This window comes from Phacochoerus africanus, chromosome 6 (genome assembly GCF_016906955.1).
Source record: "Phacochoerus africanus isolate WHEZ1 chromosome 6, ROS_Pafr_v1, whole genome shotgun sequence".
NCBI classification, from domain to species: domain Eukaryota; kingdom Metazoa; phylum Chordata; class Mammalia; order Artiodactyla; family Suidae; genus Phacochoerus; species Phacochoerus africanus.
In genome coordinates this window covers 102215232-102239593 of record NC_062549.1, presented here as the reverse complement: position 1 = coordinate 102239593, position 24362 = coordinate 102215232, and the positions used below count along the sequence as shown (strand labels likewise).

The 24362-nt window shown below is 40.0% G+C and overlaps 1 protein-coding gene across 1 annotated transcript in view; it reads right to left on the bottom strand.

Moving 5' to 3' along the window:
* WARS2 (tryptophanyl tRNA synthetase 2, mitochondrial) overlaps positions 1–24362 on the bottom strand; it is a 94429-nt gene that overhangs the window by 47186 nt on the left and 22881 nt on the right. Inside the window, 2 exon segments of the mRNA XM_047784882.1 lie at positions 3612–3716; positions 3718–3870. Of these exon segments, the coding sequence (XP_047640838.1) occupies positions 3612–3716; positions 3718–3870 (258 nt within the window).

Here is a 24362-nt window from a genome sequence, read left to right as displayed (position 1 = left end):
ACTCTCCCTACTCTTCCGCATGTAGAGTTTGTTTTATTTAGTATTTTTAAAATACAATAAAATATCCAGTCGGTCCAGTGAGTTGTAATAAGGTTGGTTGCCCAAGTTAAAGAAGCTGAAATGGCACAGACCATGCAAGTCTTGTAGTCAGAAACACACCCGAGGAAGTCGTTCATACTTGTGGTACAAATTATGGAATGTGGGCTGATGAATATGTCCCTCAAATTTTACTGGCAAACTATCAAAATTCCCCGAAAGGAGCTGAAGTCAGGGATGGTAGGAGGGGAACTGGGAGACAGTTTCGAGGCCACTAAGGAAACAGGAAACATCAGCTGCCTCCACTCTCTGACCTAGACTCACAACCAGTGTGAGTCCCATTATAGAATGTAAAAAAACCAAAGAGAAGGTAAATTTTATTTTCTCTCACTTATGAGAGAGTTCCCATAAAGTCTTCCATATTGTGAGTTACCCTTTCAATCGCTATTTGAACAACAATGTACTATGCGGGGGAAGATACCTCAATTATTACAACTTTTATGTTTATGGAGGTCACTACCAAATCCTTTACAAAGAGAACATTTTAAAAATATGGTAATCATTTTGGGGGCTAAGAGCTCAAAGTTGAAGTACTGGATGCAGTTGTAAATAAGCCTGTCATTTTAAAGGTCTCTTTAAAAAGTAATCTGGGAGTTCCCGTCGTGGCGCAGTGGTTAACGAATCCGACTAGGAACCATGAGGTTGAGGGTTCGGTCCCTGCCCTTGCTCAGTGGGTTAAGGATCCAGCGTTGCCGTGAGCTGTGGTGTAGGTTGCAGACGCGGCTCGGATCCAGCGTTGCTGTGGCTCTGGCGTAGGCCGGTGGCTACAGCTCCGATTCAACCCCTAGCCTGGGAACCTCCATATGCCGAGGGAGCGGCCCAAGAAATAGCAACAACAACAACAAAAAGACCAAAAAAAAAAAAGTAATCTGACAGAGTGGACAAGCAATGAGATCCTGCTATATAGTATAAGGAACTATATCTAGTCACTTGTGATAGAACATGATGGAGTATAATGTGAGAAAAAGAATGTACATATATATGTGTGTGTGACTGGGTCACTGTTGTATAGTAGAAATTGACAGAATACTAAACCAACTATAATGGAAAAAATAAAAATCATTCAAAAAAAGAAAAAAAAAAGCAATCTGACAAGTGCTTACTTTGTGGAGATTATAGACATTTTCACCTACAAGAAATATGGAAATAGGTACTGAGAATAAAATTTTTACAAATGAATTTATTTGCAGAAAAGAAACAGATTCACAGACTTTAAAGACAAACTTATGGTTACTAAAGGGGACAGGTGGGGGAGGGATCAACTTGGGGTTCAGGACTGGCATATGCACACTGAAGTATATGGAATGACTTGCCAAGAGGCACCTGCTATACAGCACAGGGAACTCTACCTAATATTCTGTGATAATTTCTGTGGAAAAAGAACGGGTGTGTGTATACATAAAACTGAATCACTTTGTTGTACAGCAGAAATGATCACATTGTAAGTCAACTATACTTTAATAAAACTTTAAAAAGTGAAAAAAAAAAGTATCACTTAAGGATCAGAAGACAGAGCTTGGGTCAAAAACAGCTAAGATGGAGTGAAGATGGCATGCTCTGGAAAATGCATTAGGTGACTCCAAAACTGGCTCTAATGATGACCAGCATTATAATGTCAGAGCTGGATGTGAAGAGTTTGAATGAACATTGTTTCAGGAAACATGCAAGGCATGTTCCTTTCAGAGAGAAGGCAGGAGTGCTTCTGAGGTAGGACAACCAAGAGGGCGAGAGATCTGGTGGAGAACTAGTCTGAAGAAGGTAAAGCCTAAAGGGTAAGGACCTGGATGGTAAGGATGGTACATGATAAATGTCTCCAAGTATTTGAAGAGCAGTCGTGTGGAAGACAGAGTTACACGTGTTTTTTGAGAGAACTTAAATGAGTGGATGGAAGTTACAGGGAGGCAGGCATTTGCTCCACATAAGCAAGTACTTTATAATAATTGCATCAGTACAAGATTGAATTTGAAAAGTCATACGCAAGGAAAGGCTTCCTGAACAACTATAAGGAAGGAAATCGTGGTAAATTGCCTTTATGGTCATTTTAATGATTAGATTCTATTTTTATCAAATTATCTCTAGGCTGGCAAGAAGTTTAAAATACCTGCCTTTGTTTTTTGAAAATACTCTTCTCATTTATTACATATTTTTATGTATGTATGTGTATACATATATAATATGTATTTTATTTATTTATTTTTATTTATTTCTCTCCCTCTCTTTTTGGTTGCCTAGTGGCATATGGAAGTCCTTAGCCAGTGATCAGATCCGAGCCACAGTTGCCACCTAAGCTGCAGCTGCAGCAATGCTGGATCTTTAACCCACTGTGCTGGGCTGGGATAAAACCTGTGTCCCAGCATTGCAGAGACGCTGCCGATCCCGCTGCACGACAGAATCATTAAGTTCTATGAGTGATTAAACATACATAAAAATAATGATTGTCAGAAGTTTATGATCAAGAAAGGAGTTGCAGGGAGTTCCTGTTGTGGCTCAGTGGTTAACGAATCTAACATCCACGAGGACGGAGGTTTGATCCCTGGCCTCGCTCAGTGGGTTAAGGATCTGCTGTTGCCGTGAGCTGTGGTGTAGGTTGTAAACGTGGCTCAGATCTTATGTTGCTCTGGTGTAGGCTGGCAGCTACAGCTCCGATTTGACCCCTAGCCTGGGAACCTCCATGTGCCACGCCTGTGGCCCTAAAAAAAAAAAAAAAAAAGAGTTGTACCCATGTCTAACATGTACCACACATGTATGCATGTTAACATGTGCCAAAACATGTATAACGTGCCATTCCTTGGCTAGGGCTTTGTCATAAGGTTAAAGCAGACATGTAATGAGGGCATGATTCAGTAAAAATTTTCATCTCTTTGTTAGGGAGTTTCTTAAGTGCCCTGCCTCTAGTCCAGGCTATCTGCCTGTCAAGAATAAACTGATTCATCCATAGTAAAGATATGAAATGAATATTTTGGCTTTATTCTGAAGCCTTTCTTGGCTTGGACTCAAGACACTGGACATTGTATTCCAATCTCCCAGGGAGTTCTCTCAAGTCTTCTCAAAAGTTATTATACAAAGAATGAACAATGGGAATTATTCAATAGACCTTGCAAATGCAGTATCCAATAAAGCAACACTGGAGTTAGGTAAAACCATCAGTCACTAAATTCTAACCCTGATCACCAGGAGACTAGTCAACATCATGAATTCATCAGTTTGAATGCAACCCAGCATAGAAAAAAACAATTCCAGGGCTAGAAGTACTAATGAGATAAAACTTTTTGATATATGAAGCATTATTAATTTTCCAAGCACGGTGAAGGAAAAGTTGAAAACACTACCGTATTATAATAATATTCAATGATATCAACACAGGGGAAACATGAAAATGAAACCGTCACATTTGATAAAGTCACCCTTGAACAGTCGAAAAATAAAATCACAAATAGAAGCTGTAGAAACCATTGAATTTTGCCTCAAATAATCTGAAAATAAAAGTTTTCTCTGTTCTAATCTGAGAAGCTGACCTGAGATTGTTGGAAAAGGATGCTCTTCTCTGGGTTTATGCCGCAGGCAAGAAGAACCGCAGTCATGTCCAAGATGCTCTGTCGGAGGACGGCTGGGTCTTGGGGGTACAGTGATGGAGTGTAGGTCAGCGATGCTGTAAAGCACGGAGCCATGCTCATCCTGTAATTTCACCCAGCTCTCAATGGCTCCCAGGTAATTGCCCAGGTGGGGGATTCCTGTAGGCTGAATGCCAGAGAATACTCGCTTCACGGCATCTTTCTGGAACAAGGGAAAACAAACAAAACTGCTTGTGAAGCAGAATCTGTGAATCCTATGCCCATGTTACCATAGCAATAACGGCTACTCTTATTTTTTTTTTAACTGCAATCTGACAGTCACCATCCTCATGCATTTATTTTCTCCTACTCTGTGCAAAGCATTATGTTAAGTGCTATTAGGGGACAGAAAATGATATTTAAAAAAAATTTTTTTAATTCACTGGTGGCACAGTGGGTCAAGGATCTGGCATTGTCACTGCTAGTGGCTTGGGTTTGATCCCTAGCCTAGGAACTTCCTAGGCTGTGGGCATGGCCTAAATAAATAAATAAATAAATTTTTTTTCCAATCAAATGCTTACAAATACAAAGGCACATAAGAAACGATCTCACAGTACTAAATGCACTTCGATAATCATGGCTGTGGTTTGTGATTAATAGTATAAAATATAAAAAGAGAATATTTCCATATGTATTATTTTATACTGGGTATGTTTTCTTTATATAGATTATATAAATTATTAAAAAAGAAATATTTTTTGAAGAGAAAATACCTGAAAAAATATAATTGGAGATAAAAGGTAAGCTTATGAAAATACATGTAACAGTACAAGGTGACAACATGATCAGTTTGGAAAGATAAATAGTTGGGTACAGGCAGAAGTTCCCAAGAGGAAAGGATGTCTGGTTCTGGTGGTCAGTTACAAAGACTTCAGACATAGAGTCAAATTTCACTGAAGATTAAAGGGGCTCCAAGGGTTTTTCACGTGATTTCATTCATTTTGCAATCAGGGCAATGAAGGCCATAATATCAGGGCTAAAGGCTACTGTTACTTGAGTTTTCTTTAAAAGTAATTGCTGATATTATAATTTAGTGTGTGGGGGTCTTGGGCTAAAAATTAGGAAACCTATATTCTATTTCTGATATTACTTCTTTATTTTTCTGTAGCACATGGAAGTTCCCAGGCTAGAGGTCAAATCAAAACTACAGCCGCTGGCCTACACCGCAGCCATAGCAACTCAGGATGCGAGCAGTGTCAGGAACCCACACCACAGCTCATGGCAACACTGGATCTCCAAAGCAACAAGTGAGGCCAGGTATCGAACCTGCATCCTTATGGATACTAGTTGGACTCATTTCCACTGCACCACAATCGGAACTCCCTGATATTACTTCTTAATTAAGTTATTAATTTTTCATGCTTCATTTTCCCCTTACTTTTGATAAAATCATACTTTATTTCTTCAAGATAGTGTTTAATTCTGTATTTTTTTAACAGCTGCATCTGTAGCATAGGAAAGTTCCCAGGCTAGGGGTTGAATCAGAGCTGCAGTTGCAGGCCTACACCACAGCCATGGCAACAGCAACACCAGATCTGAGCTGCATCTGTAACCTATGTCACAACTTGCAGCAACATTGGATCCTTAATCCTGAAGGCCAGGGATTGAACCCACATCCTCATGGACACTATGTCGAATTTTTAATATGTTTAGCCACAACAGAAACTCCAATCTGCATAATTTTTAAAATTAGATTTGCAAGGGAGTTCCCATTGCAGTGCAGCGGAAACGAATCCGACTAGGAACCGTGAGGTTGAGGGTTGGATCCCTGGCCTTGCTCAGTGGGTTAAGGGTCTGGCATTGCCGTGAGTTGTGATATAGGTTGCAGATGCATCTTGGATCCTTCGGTGCTGTGGCTGTGGCATAGGCCAGCAGCTGTAGCTCCGATTTGACCCCTAGCCTGGGAACCTCCATATGCTGAGAGTGTGGCCCTAAAAAGCAAAAAAGAAAAATACAATACAAAACCAAACCAAACAAAAAATAAAACTATATTTGTAAGATTTTGAGTGCAAAAAAATGAAAATATTTTCTGCTCCTAATACTGGGTGAAAAAATGCTGTTTCCTTTGAATTATTTTGCATTCTATAGTGAAAAATCAAAAATGAATATATATCAGTAAATGTGCTGTAACTAAAAGGTTCTGAAAAAAAATAAATCTGCAACCTACTGGACAACTTACTGGACATCTAGTATGTTGCAGGCATTTATGCACAATGCTTTATATGCATTAATGTATTATTCTTTATAATACCCAGGATGGTAGGTATATGATTAACCTTCAATCTTCAGATGAGAAAACTGAGGCTCACAGATATTAATAGATTGTCCATTGTCACACAATCAGTAGATGAAATTGAAATTTCAAGCCAGATATCATTGTCTTCAAAGCCCATGTATGCTCCTTCCACTAGCTATCATGTTCTGCTAAGCCACCATCTATTAAAACTTCATTGGACTTCCCTGGTGACTCAAAGGGTTAAGGATCTGGCGGTTGTCACTGCTGTGGTGAGGGTTCAATCCCTGGCTTGGGAACTTCCACATGCTATGGATGTGGCCAACGAAACTAAAACAAGACTTCATTACATTTGTGGCATTACTTTGCAACTTTTCTGTTGCCAAAAAAACAAAAGTTATGAGGGGGAAAAGAATATTCTTATACTTGTATATGTGTGTATTATGTGCCAAGATTCTCTAGTGTTTATAGCTAGGAGTCGAACTGCTGGGTCATAAGGTACTCATGTATATGTGTCTTCAAATACTACAGTGTGTGACAATGTGCAGTTTCTACCACCGATTCCTATTGCTGTACATCCTCACCAACACTTTCCAATAGTTACTCTTTTTAGTTAACTGGTGATATAAAGTAGAATCACATTCTGGTTTAACTGCATTTCTTTATCAGACAAGCTAAGAATTCTTATGGTTATTGGTATGTTTATTTCCTCTTCTGTGGAGAGTGTATTCAGGATATTTTGCCTATTTTTCTCAGATTAGATTATCTTTTTATTTAAAAAAAAATTTTTTTTTTTTTTGGTCTTTTTGCCATTTCTTGGGCTGCTCCCGCGGCATATGGAGGTTCCCAGGCTAGGGGTCTAATCAGAGCCGTAGCCACCAGTCTACGCCAGGGCCACAGCAACGTGGGATCCTGGCCGCGTCTGCGACCTACACCACAGCTCACGGCAACGCCAGATCCCTAACCCTCTGAGCAAGGGCAGGGACCGAACCCGCAACCTCACGGTTCCTAGTTGGATTCGTTAACCACTGTGCCACGATGGGAACTCCTATCTTTTTATTGATTTAAGAATTTTTGTATGTTCAAGATCCTAATATTTTGTCAATTAACATGCGAAGCCAATATATTCTCTCGTTATGTGGCTATCTGCCTTTATGCTGCATTTTGATGAAGAGATTTTTTTTTGTCTTTTGTCTTTTGTTGTTGTTGTTGTTGTGTTGTTGTTGCTATTTCTTGGGCCGCTCCCGCGGCATATGGAGGTTCCCAGGCTAGGGGTTGAATCGGAGCTGTAGCCACCGGCCTACGCCAGAGCCACAGCAACGCGGGATCCGAGCCGCGTCTGCAACCTACACCACAGCTCAAGGCAACGCTGGATCGTTAACCCACTGAGCAAGGGCAGGGACCGAACCCGCAACCTCATGGTTCCTAGTCGGATTCGTTAACCACTGCGCCACGACGGGAACTCCTGAAGAGATATTTTTAATTTTACCAAATATATAATTTTTGACTACAGGTTTTTATGTCACAGAAGAAATCTTTCAATAACCTGAGTTCATGAAGATGTTTGTGTGTGTGTGTGTGTGTGTGTGTGTGTGTGTAGGTAGCATGCGTATGTGTGTGCTTTAAAGTTTTATCTTTTAAAGTTTGTATCTAGTTGGAGTTTTTTGCGTATGGTGTGAGGTAAGCATCCACTTTCTTTTCTTTCTCTCTTTTTTTTTTTCCTCTATATGGATACCTTATTGTTCCAGCACCATTATTGAAAAGACTGTCCTTCCCTACTGCTCTGGAATGCCACTTCAACATAAATCAACTATCTCTATATGTCTGAGCCCGTATCTGGCCTTTCTGCTTTGCCTCATTGGTCCACTGGTCCATTTGTCTATGTCTGCACCAGTACTACAGGGTGCCTTTTACGTAAGTTTCAGGACCTGGTGGAGCAAGTCTTTCTACCTTCTTCTTCGTCAAGAGTCTCTAACCCATCCTTCTTCAGTCCTTTACAATTCTCAATACATTTTAGAGTCATCTTGTCAAATTCCAAGAGAAAAAAGAAACCTGTTGGGGTTTTTCATTGGGATTATGAGTCTCACAGATTGCTTCCGGGAGAACCCACACCTTTATAATACTGGGTCCTCCAATCTAAAGAATTGTGTAGCATGTGAGGAGCTGATGTAAAACGTGATGATTATATTTGATAACACTGTATTTTATGACTGAAATTTGCTAAGGGAGTAGAACTCAAATGCTCTCTTACACACACACACAGACAAATATGTGAGGTGTTAGTTGTGTTGATAATTAACCAGATAGGGGGATCTTTTCACAGTGGATAAGGATTTTCAAATCACCATGGTGTACATCTATACTTTAAACAACTTACAATTCACTTGCTGATCATACATCATAAAGCTGAAATTTTTAAAAAGAATGTAACATTAAAAAAGTCTTTATCTTGATATCTAATGTTAGCTCCTAAGAGTTAATCTATTTTAGATACATGAGTGCCAAAACTACTTAAATCTTTCCCTTCCCTTTTCATAAGAATTTCAAATCCTATAAATACAGTCTATTTTCCCCATATTTGCTTATTTCCCTCTCTATTCTTGAGGTGACAGCCATAAAATAGAAAGCTACATCACAGTTTCATGATCCAAAATTATACTTGGCCCAAGCATTCAGGAGACCTAAAAGATTTGCGGCTCTGAGAACATGAAAAATACCTTTTAAGTAACTGATAACAAATACAATATTATCACTAATAAAAGCATACACATGTACACACACACAGGCACATAAAGCCCTCAAACGCCTAACTCCTCAAATCATAATTTTTAGACATTATTTTAAAAATAGTTTGGAGCTGAGACCTGAGGCTGGGTCAAAAGGAGGGAGAGAGAGAGAGGGTGAGGGAGAAGGGAGAGAAAGGAAGGGAGGAGAGTTAGCATAGAGTAAGTACGTATCAGTGAGGCTTCCTCCAGTATCTTAGGACCTTAGCTAACCCTGGGTTCCTGAAATGGGAATAAGCAAAGGAGCTTTCAGTGAGGTAAAAAATGATTAATGGGCTTTAGGGACTGATTGATGAAGAGAGAAAGCAAAGCAGAAAAACAAGCTCTGAACTTAATAAATGGAAGAGGAAAAAAAAAAAATACCATCCAGAGATGCTTACCCTAGGATGAAAGGGGACTGTTTACAGTCATGTAAAAGATTATAAGGACCAGGAATATCAAGCTAGAAAAAAAAAAAAAAAAAAAGAATATGGATATTTCCATATAAATTCCTCCATGTTCAAACTAAAGAATTATCCCCCAGGAGAAACGGAGAAACTAATTCTTGAGAAGACTAGAAGAGAAAAGCACTAGAGGACAGACTGTGGGAAAAAAGAATTGTGACCAGTGGGAATGAACTAGACATGATCTAATACATCTTTTTCATTCTCTAGTTTCTGTGATTCTACAACATCCAGGCAGAGGGAATGATGTTATCAAGAAACAAGAGCAACAAGAAATGTTTTGTTCAATCTTCAAGGAGCTATTAAAAAAATACAGGCTTTAAATGAGAACTGGATTCCTGGTCTTAAAAATATACAGAGAGTGTCTTGCTCTTCTGTGGTGAGTTTATGTTCCGTCTGTTCCCCCTGCAAGAGTCAGCAGGCAGCCTGACGGCATGGCAGGGGAGATACGCCTGGTACCATGAAATCATGAGGCTGGAATGTGGAGTTTGGGTGGTGGGAGGATGGGGGTTCTGTGTTCAAAAGCACTGGAGTTGGAAAAGAATGAAAATGAAAGGAGCATGGGCTTCCCAGTGGACGGTAAGCAAACCACAAAGAAAACAGCTTCAAGCCTAGCCCACAGGCAGCCATCATGGGGAAGTCTGGAGCATCAACCTTCAATCCCGTCACAGTGCATGAAGAATTAAAAAAGGAGCATTTTATAAAACAGACCTTATTTTTATTTCAGGTGTATTTCCTTAACAAATGCCACTTCCAATCAATACATGCATTGGCTCCTTTTGTAAGAGAATCAGCATTACCAATGGGCAGCTGCAGCCCTGGGATTTGATATATTCCAGAGGAGAGGGTGAGTATTTGAATTAAAGGGAGAACAAATTTACCAATCTGACAGATGTAGCTAAAAGCATTCCTGTCCTAAAGTAGTGAGTATATCTCAAACTCATAATTAATGCAGTTTCAATCTCTACATCCCAATGCAATTGAAAAATCCCAAGCTGCTAATTATGACAAAAGATAATTTTTGTGATTAGCCTAAAGAGAGCTTCTGATTTTAATCCCAAGTGAATAAAATACATCAAAAGAAGACTGCCTACCAGTTTTGAAACACTTTCAACTTTGGTATGGTGGTGGGGACCAAAGACTTCAACTGAAGAGTTCAAGATTCTTATTGCAACGTCCTGCTTGTGTCCAGCTGTAGCATCAATTGTGCATTCAACACACCTGTTTTAACTACAGTCAAAAACTTGGCTGAACAGATACTATGTCTAATTGGTTCCATGAAAGGCATGTTATCACAGACTGTGATAAAAAAAAAAAAAAAGGAAAGAATCAACATTATCAGCTAACTGGGTTGAAAAATCTCTTTCTGTTAAGTCTATTCTTCTAAATACAAAATACAGCTTTTTTATTTTTTAATAAATATTTAATTTTATTTTTTCAAGTCTCACTCCTCAGCTCTCTGTTAGTGCTTCTCAATTCTATCACGCATGTCACCCTATTATTTCAATCCTAGGCCCTTCACATATACCTTCAACACTTTCTTGCAAATGTCTCTACTACCAATTAGTGATTTAAGAGCTGAAACACAGGAGACCCAGCATAGAAAAACAGCATTTCAGCCCTGGCTGGGAGGATCCAGGTGCTTCTCTGAAGCTTTCTTTGGCCACGGCTCAGCATTGTTCTGCCACAGTCAGCTCTTTCTTCCAAAAGTACAGAGAGCCCTGGGTCTGGTGAGAAAATGCTGACTCAGGACCAATAAAAAACTGGGTTCATTTCTGCTTAGAAATGAAACCAGATGCTGAGACCTGGGAATCAATATAGTAAATATTAATTCAATATAAGAGAAAGCAGGTCTTATGTCACCCTGAAACAAGAAGTAATATTGTAGGCCAACAATTAAAACTGCAGGGAAAGTTATTTTTTAAAAATAAAAAAAAAAATAGAAAGAAAGGAATGACTAGACCACTAAACTGTGAATTCCATAAGGGCACAGATGAGAAGCACTTAAGATATATTATTAGGCCAGTGAAATAGTCTGAAAGGAATAAACTTGTTTTTTTCTGAGTTTTCTACAGACTTATTTAAGCCACTTCCAATTTTAAGAGCTGTCCTTCTATTTTCCCTTTCATGCACTGTGCTATCCTTCCATCATGAGACAGAATGCTTTTGCAGATGTACCTTCCTTCTTGAACTGGACTTTAACTATCAGAAACATTCCCTGGCACTTGCATGTACCTCACTTCATGTGATGGAGGCAGGAATTACGGGCCTTATTTTCCTGGGAAGGACTTAGCAAGGTTAAATAACCCGCACAAGGTCACAGGCAGGTGGTCAGATCTGCAGCCCAGCTCTCACCACTGGATCCCGAGTTCTATCTTCTTCCTTCACACCGGGCTGCCACCCAGTTTAGAACTTCTTGACTTCAAGTAGTCTTATTCCCACCAGCACCTCCACTCCACACACATGCTTATCCAAAGGTGAAGGTGAGACACAGAGATGTTCCTGAAAGGTCCAGGCACAAAGCTGGTGGCATAGCTGGGACCAGAATCCAGATCTCCAGAGCTTGGCCACCAGGCTACACGATGCTTTTGATTGTTTATCCCTTTCTTGTCTTCCATAGCTGTTTCTTTTGTACCTCAGCATCTCTTTGGGTTTATTTTCTTCAGGTCTTTTCTGCTTTCTCCTCTTACCCATCAAATAGCACCTCAGTGAATGTCTCCCAGCAGACAGAGACTTTGGCTCCTAGAAAGATTGCATTGTCACCTTGGGACAGCTAAGCGATGTTTAAAGCAAAGCTTACATGTAGGTACAGAATAAAGTGGCAAGTCCTCTTAGTTTTTATTGGAAAAGTGACTAAAACTAAATGAATATATTATCTAAACACAACATGAATAATTATCACATGATATGTATAAGAAACAGTTTTAATTTCTAATGATAATACTCCTTGCCAAATCAAATCAGCAAGGATCAAATTCCCGATTCCTGACATAAACATCCTAACCACCACTACATAATTTATTTTTATATTGACTAGAACAGTAAATACAGGCAAGAGATCAAGAAGTGCTAAAATTTTTAACGTATAAAGAGTGATCTGAAATGCTTAAGAAAATATTAGTTTATCTTCCTAAGAAAATTTGGACATTGATCTTAAAGGGTTAGAGAGACCATCCTTAGAAGATACGATTTTACTCTTGCCTCTTGGGGCCAGATAAAGGCTTATCCTACCCATTATCGCTGGCCATGCATCCAGGCCTGCCTGCTACCCAATCTTCAGCTAAGTGAGAACATTCATCCTTTGCCAGCAGCTGAGAGATGTGGCTCTCCACACCCAAGTCCTCAGACTGCTACTACATGAGTGAGGATTCGCTTATACTGCTTTTAAAACTTCTTTTATAGCTGCATGACCTTTTTCAAACGTAATATTCTTGCTAGGTAAGTCCAATATGTAGGAGAGTGCAAAGAAAAGCTTGATGCATGGATAACCAGAGAGTGGTAAGGGAGGCACCAGACAGTAGCGTGCTGCGAGCTCCCCCACCCTCTCCCCAGCCAGCCTGAGGGGCTTCCAAGAGCAACAGGATGGAAAACAACTTGATTCAGGACATTTTAAAAATACTAATAGTTTTTGAAAACTAAAAAATGGTCTTCCTCAGTGTACTAGGAAATATACAGAAGGAAATTCCCCCAAAAGAAGAAAGTCTGAGGAGTTCCTGCTGTGGCACAGTGGGTTAAGGATCCAGTGTTGCCACAGCTATGGCATAGTTTCGCAGCTGCAACTGGGATTCAATCCCTGGCCTGGAAATTTCCATACACCACACATGGGTGCAACCAAAAAAAAAAAAAAAAAGCAGCAACAGAAGGTCTGGGATTAAAAATGCATATACCACCTATCCAGACTTAGCTCTATGCATCACTCTTCCCATTTCTTCTTCTGGTTAGGGTTCAAGCTTTCTGTGGCACTTAACCCCCCTCCCAGTCTCCTCCATCTTCCTCCATGAGGAGCTGACCTTGTCACTGGCCATTCTTCTATGGCTCATTCCCCTCTGCACTCAGACTGTTCCCTCACCCTGCCTGTCCTTCCCCCGCTTCTCTGCCTGGAGAACTTCCCGAGGGCTTCAAAGCCTAATGAACTCTCCTGATTCTAGATCTCTTACACATGACTTCTCCCTACCAAACACAAACACACACACACATGCGCGCATGTGCACGCCCCCCCAACTCACACACACACACACACACACACACACACACACACACACACACACACACACACACACAGCGTTAGGTCTCTGTCTCTCCAAGCAGAACAGATCCTCTTTTATCAGTTCTTCATTATTGCACATATTGCATTGGTAACTTAGTAAATATTTTCTTATTTGCTTAGTAAATATTTTCCCACCTAGATTATGAGCTCTTTAGGGCAGGGGCTGTCTTTTTTACCTTTATGTCCCCCGTATATACCAGTGCCAGGTACACTGTGAGCATCTAATAAATGTTAGTGGAATAAGTGACAAATCTTCCACCCCCAGCCCACTCTGGCTCCATGTAAAGGGCAAAATAACTACACACAAAATGAAACAAATGTTCCGGTTATAGGCAGTTCCTAAGCAAGTCATGTTCTAAGAGTTCATTTGAAAACTGGTTACTCAGAAACTCAATTCTTTAAATGGCGGTTAAGCTCCTGGAAGGCAGCCCATCCAAGCCTCCTTGAACCCACAGTATTTCTGAAGTATGGTTTTGACAGCACCATTCCGGCTGCACCTAAACACCATTCATAAGATTGTTTCTGCGGGAAAGTGAAACCCAAGTTCTACTTTGGGACATTAGAAAACTACCTACCCAGTGGTGGCTCTGACTTTAAAGCAAAAAGGACTTAAGGAGGGCAATCTGGTAGGAAGAGCAGGTTGTATTTGCATACAGACTCTTTTAAAATTAGATTTATGATTACTGGAGGTGGAGCAACACGCAGAAGTTTCCCTCAGACTGATTAGTTTTCCTAACACTGATATTGTGAGTATATGGACTGTCCTGGAGGCAGCTGCCCTGACTACCACTGTTGAGAAGGAAGGGCAGAAGGAAGGTGGAAGAAAGGCATTGGAGCAGAGGTTCCCACAGTGAGTCCCTGTACTGGCCAACATCGCCCTAATGGGCCCTTTGCTAGGAATGCGGATTCCTGGGCCACAACCCAGATCTATTGACTCAATTCTAAGGGTGGGCTTATTCCAGAAGAAATGAGGAGATTTATGTAGTCTGGGCTTTAACAAGTCTTCAGGTGCTTCTGATGCCTGCTCGAGTTTGAGAGGGGCTTTGGGCACTAAAATTTGTTTTGACCACATAAAATGAGGTACATAAAATGAGGCACCCCATGAATGAGAAATAGAAGATACCTTCTAAGCCATTAGTTCTCAATCCTGGTGCACAGCCAGCCCCTGGGAGCTTTAAAAATTACCAATGCCTGGGTCCCCTCCTCACAGATTCTGATTTAATCAGTTTGGGGTTTGGTGTGAGGATTGGGATTTTTTAAAAGCTCCCCAGGTGATTTTGTTTTTTTAGGGCCACACCCATGGCACATGGAGGTTCCCAGGCTAGGGGTTGAATCGGAGCTGTAGCCACCGGCCTACAGCACAGCTCACAGCAATGCCGGATCCTCAACCCACTGATCAAGGTCAGGGATTGAACCCACAACCTCATGGATCCTAGACGGGTTTTGTTGACCACTGAACCACGATGAGAACTCCCCCAGGTGATTCTAATGTGTGGCCAAGATTGAAAAAAAAAAAACCGTGTTCCAAACCAACTACTACATAATTATTCTCCAAGACTGCCAACCTGATTGGAAACATGGAAACACACACACACACACACACACACACAAATTGACTGTAAAAATATGAAAGTTCACTTACTTATAATTTACCTTTCAAAGTAACAAAATCCCTGAGCATTTACTATTTACGCACAGTCAGAGGCTCCTTTGGCTTCAGGCAGTTCTATTATCACATGAAGATCATCGGAGTATGAAGGTCAGCGGATTACGAAGGTGTGGCTATTGTCTCCAACTGATGAGAAAAGACACCTGTGACAAGCACACCACCTCCTATGGTTAGGTAAATTCACTTGGCAATGCCCAGTTCCATAAATTCTTATGGCCCAGGGATTCAGGAAGCACGTGCAGCCTGGACTTTGCCAAGAAAATAATCCCACTAGAAAGATTTTGATATCAAAACTGTAATGGATAGATACAGAATTATCTCTGCATAGAATGCTCTTTCCTACCCATTCCCTGTGGCAAACTCTCTAAATCCCTCCCATCCTTACCAGAGAGTCTGAAGTCAGCACTCAGTAGCTAGTAGGCAGGTCTCACGGTCAGCTCAGTTTATTGATGAAAACCTGAACTAACAACTGGTGACCTTGGCTTAGTGAAGCCAAGATGCAGGAAATTCTTATATCTGACATATGAAAGAACTCCTTGACTATTTCAAGAGTTCTGAACCTTTCAGAGAGATACAGTGTGAATTTCTTACTAAGTACTCAAGCTACAAACAAAGAAAAAAAAATCTTAAGTTTTTTTTCCTGGCATAAAAGACAGCTCTCTCTCTCTCTCTCTCTCTCTCACACATACACACACACACACACACACACGAAATCTCTGTGACTGTCCTGACCACTACTAGGAGAAAGAAGTCTCATTTTTCAGTGACCCATGGTTCCCTTTCTCATCATCCAACATGTATAGACCCATACGATCCCCAGGGTTGTTTCAATACCGTTTGCTTCAGTTCAGACTCTTTTGTCAGCTAATCTTGGTAAGTCAACTTTAGCATAAGTTAGAAAAATGACAATATCAAGCAGTAAAATATAACTCTGATAACTCATCTGGTTATTAAGCATGCATGGTTAAGAACTAGGCTCTAGCATCAGGCTATCTGGGTTGAAGTCTTGGCTCTATTACTTACATGGCCCTGAGCACCTACAAAGTGGGGATGATATGACAACTTCACAGGGTAAATGGGGGAACTGTGATGAGTTTATTAGAGTTTATTAGAGTGGCTGGCCTGCAGTTAGCTCTCCATAAGTTATCTGACCACTATGCAGGTCAGCAATTTAAGTGTTTAAATATTTGACCCAACCATCCAACATACTTAAATCTGTCCTAAAGATATACAAGAATGTAAGAATACCTGGCATTTCTCACATAATTATTTAATAACAGAAGAACAACATGCAACTAACTGTCCATTACTAGGGAACATATTAAATAAATAATAGTTTTATCTTTATATGAAGGACTACCATACAACAGAAAGAAGAATGTTAAGTACTGAGAGCACAGAGCCCCACTCCGGAGCAAAGCACCAAGTCCAATACCAGCTCTGCACACACCAGCTGTGTCTCCTTGTGCACGTTACAGAACCTCCTCATCCGTAAAATGGGTGTAATAATAGCACTCCTTTTAAGGATAAGAACAATGGTTAGCCCACAGTTCTATATAAACATTTGTTAAACAGATGAATGCTGACAAAGAGGAATAACTTAACAGTGGTTTCCCCAAGGAATGGGAATACACAATGAACACCTTTTTGATACTTTTGCACTATTTAACATTCTTAGAGGGTATGAATAGTTTGCTGCAGCCAAATTTTAAAAATATGCCTAGTTTTTCTGCATATGACCTGATGATACTGACATATAACTATAAGAATTTCTCTCATCCTAAAAGGAATGTCACTTATTATCATTTTCATTTTATGTAATGGGGAGTAAAGACAAGAATAAAGTTAAGTGATTTATTAAGCTCACACATTAAGTTATTTGTAAGATGGAACTAGAATGGGAACAACACAGTGTAACAGAAAAGGCATGAGTTTGGGGGATCAGACAATGTTAGGTTCAAATTCCTTTTATATCTTCTGGCACGCACCTTGCACAAATTATTTAATCTCCCTGAACCTCAGTTTTATTATTTGAACAACGAATTTAGCAATAATGATGGCTAACATTTATTGAGTTGTTACTATGCGCAAAGTACTATAGCAAGAGCTATGAATGCATTATCTCATTTAATCCTCACAAAAAGCCTTATGAGGTAGGTAGTATTATCATCTCTGTTTTATAGGTGAGGAAACTGAGGCTCAGAGGGGGTTCAGTGAGTACTGCATAGCTAGTAAACAGTGGAGTCGGTACTTGAACACAAGTAGACCAAATTCAGCTGTATATACTTCACTGAGTCCAGAGAGCTGATGTAGGCGAGTGGTGGAGAGGAATCCACTGCAGGACAGAGCAGGCTCCTGGAGCTGGCACCCAGGTTCCCGGAGAGGCCAGGCTCCCTGTATGTGCTTCAGAGGGAAACTATGAGAATATAGCAAGGCACTCAAGAAATTATGTGCTTTCACCCCTCTGATCCAATAAATGATGCTTCCTCCTAGGGTGTAGGACCTAAACTCTGCTTTAATTTTATGTTATAATGAACTTCTAACAGGCTGTGTGATTCTCTCTTTTGCACCACTCACAGTAAAGATAATTGCCCTATGTACTTCTTGTTTTCATTTAGATGTGGTGGCCTTACTCGGGCAGGTGACAGGGACAGTGGTTCTTATTCATCTGGGCAGCAGCTTCTAACAGCTAATTCTAAACACAGGTGGTGAGAGAGACAGCCAACAGGAAGGGGGAAGGAATCACTGCTGACATGTGCCGACTGGGAAGATTGATGGTTTCCCTCTCTCCTTCTCCCCAATGCATCGGCCTGGGGGCAGAGACGCAAGAGCTGCTGTGCTGGGGACAGTAAAATACACAGCGCACTGTCTACCTTGCTGCAATGCTGATTAATGAGACTGAAATGACACAGAAAACAGGCAGTGCTTCGGAAGGAGAATTCACAGGCCTTTCTTTCTTTAATGATTTCAACAAAAGCAGTTCCCATAAACTGCTGGGTTTGAACTGAATACCCCCGTGGTTAGAGCAAGGCAGGGGTGTGTTTGGTGGAATGTGTGAGCCAAAGGGTGAGAATGTAGGCGATGTTGTAACAAAGTCAAGTCGCTTATGGTGGTGGGTACAAATCGTAAGGGATGAATTCCTTTCCTCTATCTGCTTAGCTGAAAAATGTCACAGAGTTCTGGGTAAGACAGTTATTACCTACTTAACAATGTAAGAGGACACGAGAATACACCATCACAAAGATTTTTTTTACCTGATAAGAGCACTCATTGAGTTCTTTAGAGCTGGGAGACACTATCAGCAATTTTTCATGTTTTGCTGCACCTACCGAATGTATGTATTAAAACACGGAATTTTCTTTTTGAAGGAAGATGAATTTTAATACCAAATGTTACTTCTAATACTTACTTATGAACTATTCACAAGACACATCCATTTGGATTTCCCGTGAGCTGTTCTTCAAACTTTTTACTATAACCTAAACTAAATCTACTGACTCATAACCTTCCAGTCAACTCTGCCCCAACCTGCTGTTCTGTATTTCCAGTCTTGGATATGACAGAACCATCCACTTAGTCGCTTAACTGTACCAGTCATCCCAGATTCCTTCCTTTCCCTCACCAGATTCCGTGGTTAAATAAAATCCTGGCTCCTCAATTACTATATATGTGATCTTCGGCAAGTATTTGTACCTTGGTTTCTTCATCTGAAGTCAACATTTATCAGTACTACTTCATAAGATGATTATAAGAATTAAATATATTAGTACATAAAAAATACTGGCACATAGAAAGTGCTCAATAAATTAGTGATGATTGATCTTAAATGTACTCACCACTTCCCCCCAAAATAATATACAATTATACAAGGGTGGTAGATGTTTAATTCACTTCATTGTGGTAACCGCTTCACAACACAAACATATAACAAACCATCATGTGTACACCTTAAACTTACCCTATTGTCAATTAATATCTCAAGCTGGAAAAAAATTAGCTACTCTTATTAATAGTAATCTAATCAACGGCTAAATCTGCAGAGATGTTATCCAATATAATTTCGCTTCCCCCCTTTCCATCAATATAGTCTGATCCCCAATCATCTCACTTGTGCTATTTCAATAGTTTCTGTCTGGCTTCTGTATCCTCTATATCACCACCTGAACCATCTTGTTAAAATAATAAATCTCCACTGGTTCTTCCTTTTCTACGGAGTTAAGTCCAAACCCCTCAAGTTAATGTATGAAATCCTTCATAATCTGACTTTACAAACATGCAGATTACTCAGACAGGGTAGGGACAAGAATCTCTATGAATGAACCGTGATTAAGAAACTTGGGAAAAAAAAAAAAAAAAAGAAGTTCCCTTGGTGGCACAGTGGTGATGAACTTGACTAGTATCCATGAGAGTGTGGGTCGATCCCTGGCCTTGCCCATTGAGTTAAGGATCTAGTGTTGCCGTGAGCTGCAGTGTAGGTCGCAGACATGGCTCGGATCCCTAGCTGCTGTGGCTATGGCGTAGGCTGGCAGCTGCAGCTCTGATTTGACCCCTAGCCTGGGAAATTCCATATGCCAGTGCACTACCCCCCCAAAAAACAAAACAAAAAACAAGGAACTGAGGAGTTCCCGCTGTGGTGCAACAGGATCGGCGGTGCCTTGGGTATGCTGGGACATAGGTTTGATTCCTGGCCAGGCCCAGTGGGTTAAGAACTGTCATTGCTGCAACTGCAGCTTTAGGGTCGTAACTTTGGCTTGGATCTGATCCCTGGCTGAGGAACTCCATATGCCGTGGGCAGCCAAAAAAAGAAAAAAAAAAAAACCCACAAAAAAACAAAAAACACAATAATTTGGGAGTTCCTGTTGTGGCTTAGGGGTTAAGAACCCCACTTGTATACATGAGGATGTGGGGTTGATCCCTGGCCTCATTCAGTGCGTTAAAGGACCTGGAGTTGATGCAAGCTGTGGCATAGGTCACAGAATGTGGCTTGGATCTCTTATTGCTATGACTGTGGTATAGGCTGATAGCTCTGATTCAACCCCTAGCCCGGGAACTTCCATATGCTGTAGGGGGCCCCTAAAAAAAGGGAAAAAAAGGAAAAAAACTGAGAAATCGTATGAGAAATTTTGGGTTAGCGTTTCATATTTGATGTTTTATAACATGCTATTATTACTCATTCCTCATCCTAACATTAGAGTCAATATTATCTTCAATGAAAACCACAAGAGTAATGTTTAGGACCTATAATTTAATACTCCAAATGTAAAAACTATTTATATACTAACTAATATTATTTTAGGTCAGATTAAAGTTACAGCACTTCCATTGCTGGGTACAGTGCTAACTATGTACCCCCCATCCCAAATTCACGTTTACCTAGAACCGCAGAATGTGACCTTACTTGGAAATGGGGGTCTTTGCAGATTTAATACATTAAGAGGCAGTCATACCGGGTTGGAGTGAGCCCCAAATCCAATGACTAGTATCTTTATACAGAGAAGATACACAGAGACACAGAGGAGAAAAGGCCATGTGACGATGGAGGCAGAGAATGGAGTGTCAGCTACAAGTCAAGGAATGCCAATGTCTGCAAGGAGCCACCAGAGTCTAGAGTCAAGGAAAGATTCTTAGAGCCTCTGCAGAAGAGCATGGCCCTGCTGACCGTTTGATTTCATACTCCTAGCCACCAGAAATGTGAGAGAATATGTTTCTGTTGTTTTAAGCCATCTGGTGTGTGGCACTTAGTTATCACAGTCTTAGGGAATACACTTGGCTAATACGGTTAACTAATTGAGTGAGGCTTTCAGGACTGGTAATCTGCCAGGCTACTGAGCTTCTTCCCCAGAGCTGCACAAGCTCATCCTGGGCAAGACAGGTAGAAAAGGAGCATTGAGCACTGGCTCTTGTGATTGGCCAAACGGCAACCACAGGCACACAGGTAGTGATGCTGAGATGCAGGAAGCGTTACTAGGTAGACCACATCGAATAAACAAATAGCTAAGATCAACTACAGGGATGCAATCATAGATGAAGCTGCTGTTACTTTTTTCCTAGGAAAATCAAAGTTCTAGGATCATATTTGCCTTGATTCCATAAAATTACTATACATAGTTAGCCCTGCTCCAATTTACTCCTTCTATTGAAGGAGTAGCTCTGAAAATTTCCCCATACTACAATCACTCACAAAAATGTAAATTTAATTTAGTAAATACCATTTCCTTTGGCAAAAAAAATATAGTGTACCATTTTTACCATGAAGTGTAATGATGTGCACTATTTGAACTGCTGTGATCTATTGTTGTCCCCCTCTGAAAGGACTTTCTTTCTTTGAAATCTTAAGAGACTATTTCATGGCATAATTACCCCAGCCCAAATGGTTTTGGGATATGGGATTTTCTTAGATGAAGAAACAGTGAACAATTTCTTTTATTTTTAAAAACTAAGAAGACATATCTAAAAATTTTCTTTGAAGCTCTTTAGAAAGAAATCTTATAATGCTTTGTATGAAATAAACTTGGGAAGAAAAGGGAAAAATTCACATTTGGAAATCAGTGACAGCTGATGATTAATTCACTATCCCTCTTTATAGTCAAAAGATTATTTGAATAATCTCTGGAAGCTCTCGGTGATAGCCCACAGTGTTGGAGAACAAATAGTCCAACATACTTGTGACATGCCACATAGTTTCCTGCTTGTCACATTTTTGGGCCTCAAAAGTTCTGAAAAAAACTGGTAATTTTACGTAGATGCAGAGACTGTGTTGTCAAGGAAGTGTCAGCATGAGGGGGCATTTCAGAGTTTCCAATTCCTCACATTTATAAATCAACTACAGATTTTGCACAATCGGGTACTTAGCTCTTCCTCTAAGACTTCACTACCCACATTCAGTTTTCTACTCATGGTTAATGGAAACATCATTGTTCTGATTTGCACTCTGTTTGTGTGTGTCTGGGTACATACCAAGTAACTCTACATTCCTCATCTCCTCGCACTTAATGACATTCAAGAATATTTGTTTAATTAAGGGAGACATTTTTTTCTGTTTACATGAATTGATGACATTTTTTCATTCTGCTTTAAATTGTCTCATCATTTATTGTTGAATAAGGCTGAAGAAATATTTACCTTATTTATAAGGTAAAGCAGCTTCAGAGTTTTGTTTCTCTGATTCCAATTATTTCATTTGGAATGTGTGTGTTTTTGTGCTGATCAAGATGTGAATATATAAACCAAAATAATTATTCTCTTTTATATTTTTAGTTTGATTTCCAACTCCAAAAACTTGCCTTTATTCACCAATGAATATTTGCCATGTACCTTTGCAGTAAACACTGTTTTCCAATAAATTTTGGACTCTGATTTTAATATATTTTATTATGGGTATATTAATACCCATAGTTTTATAAACAAGTCTTGAGTCAACAAGGAAAGATTTCTCAACAACTTCACCACAAAAATCAACATTCATACTCAAATTGTAATGATTTTAAATGCAATTTAACTCTGCATTTTTTTTTTTTTCTATTTCCTGGGCCGCTCCCGCGGCATATGGAGGTTCCCAGGCTAGGGGTCGAATCGGAGCTGTAGCCACCGGCCTACTCCAGAGCCACAGCAACGCGGGATCCGAGCCGCGTCTGCAACCTACACCACAGCTCCGGGCAATGCCGGATCCTTAACCCACTGAGCAAGGGCAGGGACCAAACCCACAACCTCATGGTTCCTAGTCGGATTCGTTAACCACTGCGCCACGACGGGAACTCCTAACTCTGCATTTTTGAGACTCCTCTTCCTTCTCCAATTGGGAATTTTTTTATGTTGTACATAATTCTCCTTTATTTCTAAATATTAGTAGATAAAATAATAAATCACAGAATATTGCTCTTATCTTCAACAATTTCAATCAGATGGTTTGAAAGTACATTTTGAAAGCAGTACTTTATTTTTCATCTACTTAGATGACTAATTACTAGTACTGAATAACGATTAATGATAAAATACTTGGTGCCACAAGTTAACACTATTGTTTGCCTCAACTCTTGGACATTTTTGTAAAAAATAACGCTGACCTTTTTTTTGGATATCACTATCAAACTGTCATAGTTACTGAGAAGTGCCTGCACATGCTTATGTCTTAGCCATCAAATAGTGAAGAAGAGAAAGAGATGTAGGTACCAAGGGAAACAGAGTTGTTTTGTGTAGAAAGGCAGAACCCCAGCTGGGTAAAAATGATGCTACCGAAATGTTATCAGTTGAGTTACATGACAGTATAATATATATATGATCTTCCTCTTAAATTTTCCATCCTGATGACTTTTTTTTTTTTTAAAAAGCACTGTTGCAGAAAAAATAGCCCAGTGACCTATCAGGTGATTTACACAACAAAGTATTTTGCAAATTCTTTCATGTTTCTAGCAATTTTGCCTTTTCTGCTGGTCCCTATCCCACCAGCACTGCTGCGTTAGTAAGACCCAAGTGTCCTTTTTCAGCCTTTTCCTTCCACCACTCTACTCCATGAATTGCACACTTCTTTTAGGTACATGAAGAAGCCATGGCCTGTCTGAACGCTAACCCTTTACACATTTACTCCTCTCTGCTTGGTGTGCCTTTCTCCACCTAACAAATTTCAATGTATCTTTTCAGATCAGTTCAGATGTCACTATGTTATGAAATCTTCTCCATCTTCCCAAGGTAAGCTGAGTTACCATAAGTACCTACAACGCTTTGTTGTCCCTCTATTACACTACGTGGTTGTGCTGTAATTTACTTTTCCCACAAGTCTACTGTCCTCACCAGCCAGTGAAATCCTCAAGGTGAAGATCTATTTTTTCTAACATTCTTAACATCAGCAGGGTGGAGGTTCATACATGTGTATAAATGAAGTAGAAATAAATATTAACTACATGCCACTTACAGGATGTAGGTGCTGGAAGTCTGGTCTTACCTTCCCTGGCACTCAGTAGCCCCCCAGGGAAAACAGAGGATGAAGAAGAATATTTACAAGACTAGCAGGGTATTTTCAAATTATCCCTTCCCAGGTTACCTGTGCAAACGCCAGACATCTTTTAGTCAATGATACCTACAACTATCAAATACTTTTCCAAATTCTTAACGTATTGTAAGCTTAGTTTAATCTATAATAAAATACTAGAATAAAATGTGCTGGAAAACTATTTTTATGAATCCCTATAAAGTCGTTCAACTCTCCTTAGAAGGCAAGCAATCTTATCTTAAGGTTCAGAGCGGATTTTATGTGATCATTTCCA